At 39.8% G+C, this 9,382-nt stretch overlaps 1 protein-coding gene across 4 annotated transcripts in view; it reads right to left on the reverse strand.

Annotated features, from left to right (window-relative positions):
* TMEM208 (transmembrane protein 208) overlaps positions 1-7,659 on the reverse strand; it is a 95,148-nt gene extending 87,489 nt beyond the window's left edge. Inside the window, exons 1-2 of one of the 4 annotated variants that reach the window (XM_033942433.1) lie at positions 7,505-7,659; positions 4,698-4,793 (exon numbers count right to left, since the gene is read on the reverse strand). Coding sequence is in view for 2 of the 4 variants with exons in the window: in XM_033942431.1 (XP_033798322.1) it covers positions 4,698-4,793; positions 7,095-7,100 (102 nt within the window). In the remaining 2 variants the exon portion in view is untranslated. Of the gene's footprint in view, positions 1-4,697; positions 4,794-6,931; positions 7,045-7,094; positions 7,477-7,504 lie in introns of those variants that run through there. The other 3 variants (XM_033942431.1, XM_033942434.1, XM_033942432.1) reach the window with 3 other exon arrangements.
* Positions 7,660-9,382: the final 1,723 nt, after the last annotated feature.

A 9,382-nucleotide genomic window follows, 5' to 3' on the forward strand; every position in this document is an offset into this window, starting at 1 on the left:
CAAGAAAATCCTTTCCACAGCATCTTTTTGTTTTGATCTTCACTGCTCATTGTGGAATAGCTGGGTTTTTGTTGTGTGCCTTTGACAAAACAGGTAAAACATGTTCCCACTTAGCATTTTATGCTAGTATTCTAGACACTACATTTTGCATCCTTTTTAGCTCAACCAATGATTTCTTGAGGACACCAACAGAAAAGGCATAGTAGTGCAGGTAGCTTAAAAAACTACTTAATTCGAGAAGTGCATTTCCTTAATAGTTTATTACTATACAGGAAAAGGCCTCAGAGATGGAGCCTATGCACAGTCATCGACTGGATTGATCAGCGTAGTTGCCACGCTCCTAGCTCCAATCATCCTAGCACCAAAAACCCATTTACATTAAATAAGTGTTTAATATTTAAATATTATTGTGCCATAAAATCTTAACTTCTAAAAATGTAAATATTTTTTAAAACTTTTTCTTCTTATTATCACCTTCTATGTTCATTAAATAGCTTCGAACTAGCACACTTATACATGCACAACTCTTATTTGCCTGAAAAAAGTGACAACTGTCATTTAAATTAACTTAGTTTAGCACAGTGTTTGGTCTCAAGAAATGCCACTTCAAAAAGGCCAAATTACAAATATACCATTGATATATCGTAGCCAAAGTTTAACATGTTCAAAAAAATGTGACTGGTAAATCCAATCCCATTCAAATTTATCCATGAACAGGTTGGCAACCGATGGAGCCATGGTTATGCCCATTGCAACACCGGATTTTTGATGAAAAAGAACGCGGCCCAACGTTTCGCGGGAATGTCTGCAACCGCTGCTTCAGGGCCAAGTTCTAGGCATTTCAAAATTCCTACATACAAGGAAAAATCTTGTTAGAATCATCATTAAACGACCAAACAGAAATTCTAAAAGTACTATAAACTTACTGCACTGTGTTTTCCTGTCAACTGTTTTCAGATGAAACCTCAAAATGGCGACAGCCTCTATTTGAAACAACCGGGAGCGTACTGATGTCATTAGCCCCTACAGTTCTAATTGGAGCAATAGTATTTTCGAAATCTGTAGTAGCATCTCAGATTGCAGAAGGTCCAAAAATTTGAACTTATAAGAAAACCCACAGACTAATAAAAGTGTTGCCACTCCATGTTCTTGTTTAAACCATTGGGATACAAGGTATCCAAGCGGTGAATCCAGCGCTGCTCACGTTGGGCTAGAAAGCGCCTGAAGTCACCGCCTCTATTCCCTGGTTTAACTACTTCCAAAATTAATGCACGTAATGACATGAAAGTGTGATTGAACATAATGCAATGTTTTGCAAGAGGAGCACCCATCACCTTATTGTTAATATTACTTTTGTGTTCAGCTAAACGAACACTAAACTTTCTGGATGTTTGCCCAATATATATTAGATTACATGGGCATTTTAGAATATATACGACTCCCTGAGTTTTGCAATTAGATGTGTGTTTCAAAATATATTCCTTTTTGTCCCTTGGATTACAAAATTTCTTGGATTACTGTAATCATTGGAAAATTCTATTGACCCTAACAACACGATAAGCATGCCACACAAGATGAGAGCATTACGTGTGTGTTAACATATACTAAGAACAGTCATATGATTGCGAGTTCCCTTAGGAAATGTTGGGAGATACTAAGGATATTGGGAGTTTTCAAAGATTGCCCTTTAAGGATAGCTTATCGTAGGACCCGTAATCTGAGGGAGATATTGTGTCCTACAGTTTTACTGAGTCCTAGGTCTGATATAGATAGCCAGCATTTGGGTCATCTCACATGTGGCAAATGTCAGATGTGTGCAATAATGTTATGCACGACGAAATTTTGTAATCCAAGGTACAAAAAGGAATATATTTTGAAATACACGTCTAATTGCAAAACTCAGGGAGTCGTATATGTTCTAAAATGCCCATGTAATCTAATATATATTGGGCAAACATCCAGAAAGTTTAGTGTTCGTTTAGCTGAACACAAAAGTAATATTAACAATAAGGTGATGGGTGCTCCTCTTGCAAAACATTGCATTATGTTCAATCACACTTTCATGTCATTACGTGCATTAATTTTGGAAGTAGTTAAACCAGGAAATAGAGGCGGTGACTTCAGGCGCTTTCTAGCCCAACGTGAGCAGCGCTGGATTCACCGCTTGGATACCTTGTATCCCAATGGTTTAAACAAGAACATGGAGTGGCAACACTTTTATTAGTCTGTGGGTTTTCTTATAAGTTCAAATTTTTGGACCTTCTGCAATCTGAGATGCTACTACAGATTTCGAAAATACTATTGCTCCAATTAGAACTGTGGGGGCTAATGACATCAGTACGCTCCCGGTTGTTTCAAATAGAGGCTGTCGCCATTTTGAGGTTTCATCTGAAAACAGTTGACAGGAAAACACAGTGCAGTAAGTTTATAGTACTTTTAGAATTTCTGTTTGGTCGTTTAATGATGATTCTAACAAGATTTTTCCTTGTATGTAGGAATTTTGAAATGCCTAGAACTTGGCACTGAAGCAGCGGTTGCAGACATTCCCGCGAAATGTTGGGCAGCATTCTTTTTCATCAAAAATCCGGTGTTGCAATGGGCATAACCATGGCTCCATCGGTTGCCAACCTGTTCATGGATAAATTTGAACGGGATTGGATTTACCAGTCACATTTTTTTGAACATGTTAAACTTTGGCTACGATATATCGATGATATATTTGTAATTTGGCCTTTTTGAAGTGGCATTTCTCAAGACCAAACACTGTGCTAAGCTAAGCTAATTTAAGTGACTTTAAGTCACTTTTTTCAGGCAAATAAGAGTTGTGCATGTATAAGTGTGCTAGTACGAAGCTATTTAATGAACATAGAAGGTGATAATAAGAAGAAAAAGTTTTAAAAAATATATACATTTTTAGAAGTTAAGATTTTATGGCACAATAATATTTAAATATTAAACACTTATTTAATATAAACGGGTTTTTGGTGGCCGATGAATGGAGCTAGGAGCGTGGGAACTACGCTGATCAATCCAGTTGATGACTGTGCGTAAGCTCCATCTCTGAGGCCTTTTCCCGTATAGTAATAAACTATTAAGGAAATACACTTTTCAAATTAAGTGGGTTTTTCTATTATAGTATTGGACTATTCCTACCACTTGGGTTAATTTATTTAGCTTAAAAAACTAACCATATCACAGTTCAAAATTTCTCGGGGCAAAGATAGAGCTGCACATATTGTACTGGTTGCAGACTGAACCATGTCTTTTAGGTACATTCGATATCTGAGCATCAAGTGTCAACTTAGTATCTTATTTGATTCTATCTCCTGGAATTTAATGTGAATACCATTCTCAACTTGAATCTTTATTTCACATGCCTTAAGGAGAGTATTAATCAAATTACTTTAGACTGCCTCAGATATGAATTAAACATTAAGGCCTCTACAAAAATAGAATTATCTTCTGCATCTAAATGTTTATTGACAGTTTATATACCGCTACTAATGACTAGGGGAGTCAATTCAGAGCAGTTTATATGAGCTTTGCAATGGTGTTACAATCTGCTATTGCGGTTTAGTAAAAAGGAGAGCTAATTTATTTGGCTAAATAAATTTTTTTCTAAATCTAGATTATTTGGCTAAAGCATTCTGTAATCTCCATGTTCCCCAATTTCTCCTAATTTTATGTGCATTAAAATTTATTGTACTTATTTGGATTTAGTTCACAACCTTTCAGTAGTAACTCAAGGTGTGTTATATTTAATAATTTATTGATTATGGTTTAATAATGTCTATTGAAACCAATCTACGAAACGCAAATTCTGTTTATTAGTGCAGGGAGCCGCATTGAATGCTCTGTGCTGCTCATAGAGTTCCTAAGAGCATTGGGGGCAGCGCAGAACATTCAGCATAGCTCCCTGCAATAATACCCACTATTGCGGTTTAGTAAAAGGGAAATGGGATAGACTTAGAAAAAGATTTTATACAGAAATCATATTCACCTGATAAACTGGATTTCATATAATGACCAGAAAAAATACTATAATCTTGGAAAAAGGTGAACAGCATATCATTTTACAGTTATAAAAAGGCCTATTAGTGCACCCCTAATTCTGCACAATATTTCTTTATGATCAGCTATTATTGCTATAATCCCATATTCCCCCACCCAATGCTTTCCTCTCTCTCCCCCACCTTATATTTCTCTCCCTCCCCCTTTTCTCCACCCCATGTACTTCTTTATTTTTCTCTTTCTCTCTCTCTCCCTCCCTCCCCCCCCCCGATGTTCCCCAGTCTCTCTCCCCCCTTTTCTTCTCACAAAGCTGCATGTCCCCATAGTGGCTAACTTTGGATCCCTGAGTAATATGGTTTGACAGCAATGTAATAATGAACAGATATAACAGTGTTTGAAGATGATGTAGACTCTTAACCAAAAATGAGTATTTATGTAGTGGAAGAGGAACTTAATGGACGATAAGACCTTGTAAACAAGTTCAGAACAATTCAGTGTTCTGCTCATAGTGGACAAAAGTATATGACCTTTTTCTTTAATAAGCATGAGCATTCTTAAATAAGTAAAGAGCATTTATTTTGGGATCAGTTTCATCCACTTTGTTAAATTTAGCACTAACAGAAAACACCATGCAAACTATGATACCTCAAGACCGAGGCAATAGAGAGAGAAAATAATACTCTTACATTTGCTCCCAAAATAATCCACAGATAAAACTTCAGAGTCTCCTTGTTCTCCTCATAGATCTGTTTTTTCCCTTTTGTTCCAACCTTTCCTTTGGGCTAGAAAAATGATAAAAGTTGTTTAGAACTCTCAAACTGCATTGCCAAGCCAATTTTGAACCCTGTAGAATGCATGTATGTTATGTAAAAACAAAATATACAGGAGAAAAGTTAAGGCAAATTCTCCTACCTACTAAGTACCAATATCTGTCTTACCATTCACGCTAATTCCCCCACCTGAGCACTGTGTATAGATACACCTTCTTGTCCAGTTTGTCTGTCTTGACTAGACTGTGTAGGGACTGTCTCTTCTATGTTTTAATATGCAGCACTGCATATGTCTAGTAGTGTTACAGAAATAAGTAGTAATAGTAGTAAATTAAGTAGCAAAGTGCATTTTCTCTATGCACTGAAGTCAGCAGTAACTGTTTCACTTGGAGGGTTCGTTCCAACTATAATCATGTTACAGGACCAACTTTAAAGTAAATAAAATAATTATTACATAAAAACAAAGCTGAATGTGGTAGTGTACCAATACGAATCTGACTTCGGTATCGGGAAAGATGGTAGAGGCACTGATAAAGGACCGCATCACTGATCACCTTGATGGACACAATCTGATGAGGACCAGCCAGCACAGCTTCAGCAAAGGAAGATCTTGCTTGACAAACTTACTGCACTTCTTCGAGGGAGTAAACAGGCAGTTGGACAAGGGTGACCCGGTCAACATCGTATGTCTAGATTTTCAGAAGGCGTTCGACAAGGTCCCGCATGAACAAATGTTTCAAAAAATTGCAAGCCATGGAATCGAGGGTGATAGACTCACGTGAATTAAAAACTGGTTGGCGGATAGGAAACAGAGAGTGGAGATAAATGGACAATACTCGACCTGGAAAAGCATCATGAGTGGGGCGCCGCAGGGTTCGGTGCTCAGGCCTGTGCTCTTCTTCAACATATTTATAAACGACCTGGAAATTGGTACGACGAATGAGGTGATTAAATTTGCGGACAATACAAAGTTATTCAGAGTAGTGAGGACACAGAAAGATTGCGAAGACCTACAACGAGACATAAACACACTCGAGGAATGGGCCGCGAAATGGCAAATGAGGTTCAATGTGGATAAGTGCAAGGTGATGCATGTCGGTAACAAAAATCATATGCACGAATACAGAATGTCTGGTGCTGTATTCAGAGAGAGCTCCCAGGAAAGAGACTTGGGAGTGCTTGTGGACAAGTCAATGAAGTCATCCACGCAATGTGCGGTGGCAGCAAAAAGGGTGAACAGAATGCTAGGAATGATTAAGAAGGGGATCACAAACAGATCCAAGAAGGTTATCATGCTGCTGTACTAGGCCATGGTACGCCCCCCACCTGGAATACTGCGTTCAACACTGGTCGCCGTATATGAAAAAAAGACATAATACTACTCGAAAGGGTCCAGAGAAGAGTAACAAAAATGGTTAAGGGACTGGAAGAGTTGCCATACAATGAGAGGCTAGAGAAACTGGGCCTCTTCTCCCTTGAAAAGAGGAGACTGAGAGGGGACATGATAGAAACATTCAAGATACTGAAGGGAATAGACTTAGTAGATAAAGACAGGTTGTTCATCCTCTCCAAGGTAGGGAGAACGAGAGGGCACTCTCTAAAGTTAAAAGGGGACAGATTCTGTACAAACATAAGGAAGTTCTTCACCCAGAGTGGTGGAAAACTGGAACGCTCTTCCGGAGGCTGTTATAGGGGAAAACATCCTCCAGGGATTCAAGAAAGTGTTAGATAAGTTCCTGCTGAATCAGAACCTACGCAGGTAGGACTATACTCAAATAGGGAGGGCACTGGTCTTTGATCAAAGGGCCGCCGCTGGTCTGACCCAGCAGCGGCAATTCGTATGATAAAGATGATTAACAGGTTGTCCTTTACCATTTTGACTCTTTAATGCAGTGTACTCATTATTTCTGACCACCAGTACTGTGGTACTACCAAAGACACCTTGAATTTCTCTTTTGTGTCTGCATTTTTTCCTCAGCAACATAGGAATGGACACTAAAGTGAACTCAATGTATCAGTAGTCTCACCCAATCTGGAATTTTTTTTTTTTTTTTATGCTCTTAAGAACCAGGCAACTGTAGGCAAACGTAGAAGCTTATACAGTACTACTGGAGATATCAAGATAAATAAGCAATCAAATCCGCTCTCACCTCCAGAACGTGAATCTAACCTAATACATATTAGCAACACATGACTCCAAACAGCCTTTATTTTCAGAGCTTTTGAAATGTCGAGAGCTGCGGTGAAGAGCCCAGTTCCTCCAGAAGTCTACCGCAATCGGGGTTAGAGACGCAGAAACACATTAACACTCACCGCCATAAGAGAAGAAATGAACTCGCGAATCCACTAGACTTCAGTACAGCTTGAGACCGGGTATGAATCCGCAAAAAAATGGTTACCCACTTTTTAGGCAATGAAAACCACCAGCTCAGCAGTACAGCAATTTCCGGTCGCACACTTATGACGACCCACCAGCACAGGCGTTCGCGTTCAGTAGCAGACACATGAATAGTAATATGCTTTAAAGTACAGTGTATATGCCACCGAAGCTTTTGTATACACGTACAATATCTTAACATGTTAATAAAGAATATGGCCAGGTAACTGACACTCGGAATGTCAAGGGGTGTGCCGCGATCTCGCTCTTTTAGTGGGATACGGTTACTGCTCAAGAGAACCTAAAATAATAAAAGGCTTAGGAGGGCCACTTGGGTCCAAGTTACCTCTGCTACGTTTGGCGGGGAGGAGGAACATCGCGTAGCTTCCTCCGTTGGTCAGTGCTAATCCCCATAATATTGCAACTAAAATGCGGACACTGGCGCGGAATGGCAAGGGACGTTGTAGTAGTGCTTTTAAGGGAGATTCCTTGCAGCCCTAAGACAGTTCTAAGATGAGCTTGTAGAAGTGTAAATAAACACTAGCCTGCGCTCCAATTCAACAAATTGTTTATTAATATAGACCATAGACAGCATAGGAGCCAACTTTTCAAAATGTTTTGGTGGGCTAAAGCATCGCCCAAGCTCCGCCCCTGACCCCACCCCCATAATAGTGCTAATTGTAATGCCACTTTCCCATTCATTTTTCATATATACATACAATATAATCTTATTAACAATACATAATGGTTAACCACAAAATTAAACTACACTATATGCTTCTCAACATTCATTCCTACTAGGCTGAGGGGTGGTAGACTCAGTAATGTTGGGAAATTCTTTACAGAGAGGGTTGATGCATGGAATGAGGGAGGTGGTGAAGAAAACAGTGACAGAATTAAAAAAATGCATGAGATGAACACAGAGGATCTCTAATCAGAAAATAATGGGTATATATTGAAGAACTAAGGCCAGTACTGGACAGACTTGCACAGCCTGTGTCCTGTATATGGCTGTTCAGTTGAAGAAGGGCTGGGGAGGGTTTTGATGGGCTGGAGTGAGGTTTGATGGAGACTCAAGTAGATGGAACTAAGAACAATACCAGGACGAGCTCTGGGTTTCTAGCCCAAAAGCATCTAAGAAAAAGGAAAATTTAAATTAAATCATTAATTTTCCATGTCTCCCCTTCCCCTCATCCCTGTGCACCATCTCCTCCCTCTCTCTCCCCCTCCTATGGTTTGACATTTCTGTATTCCTGCTTTTCCCCTCCTGTGGTCTCACATACTGTATTCCTCCTTTCCCCCTCCTATGGTCTGGCATCTCTCCCCTTCCCTTCCCCCGTCTGCGTTTCACCCTACTATCATTCTTTCCCGCTCCCACCTCACCTCTGAGCTAAGTTAAAACAGCTCCAGAGTGCCCTGCAGTCCATGCATTTCCTCCCCTTCTGTCCCTCTCCTTCCCTTCCCAGTTTCCTTTCAATCTTTTTCTGAGGGGCCCTAGCGCAGCAGCCATTCTCACAAGCTGCCAGTACTGCCCTGAAGCTTTCCCTCTACCACAGTGGTTTCAAACTCAAACCCTATGCAGGGCCACATTTTGGATTTGTAGGTATTTGGAGGGCCTCAGAAAAAAATAGTTAATGTCTTATTAAAGAAATAACAATTTTGCATGATGTAAAACTCTTTATAGTTTATAAATCTTTCCTTTTGGCTAAGTCAATAATAATATTGTAATTTATAGCTAAAGAGACATATGATCAAGAAACTGTTTTATTTTACTTTTGTGATTATGATAAACATACTAAGGGCCTCAAAATAGTACCTGGCAGGCTGCATGTGGCCCCTGGGCTGCAAGTTTGAGACCACTGCTCTACCACGATATACCCCCTCTCTGTCGCAACTTCCTATTTCCGCCTGGGTGGATCACGGCACAGGGAATGCTTCAGGGCAGTGCTGGTAGCTTGTGAGAATGGTTGCCACACCAGGACACCTCTGAATAAGAAGACTGAAAGGAGACCAGGAAGGGAGGAAGTTGGATGGAGGGAGAAGAGATGCCCGGAACACATGTCAACACTGGTCATGTGAGGTCTCAAAAATATTGGGGGTGCCTATGATAAATAGCGGAATGCTTTTTTGTTTGGGGGGGGCCTAGATCCACCTCAGACCCCATTCCCATAATAATAGTACTAATTGTAATGCCATTTCTTCCATTCATTCTTCACATACACAC

The sequence above is a fragment of the Geotrypetes seraphini genome, chromosome 4, assembly GCF_902459505.1.
Source record: "Geotrypetes seraphini chromosome 4, aGeoSer1.1, whole genome shotgun sequence".
Classification (NCBI taxonomy): domain Eukaryota; kingdom Metazoa; phylum Chordata; class Amphibia; order Gymnophiona; family Dermophiidae; genus Geotrypetes; species Geotrypetes seraphini.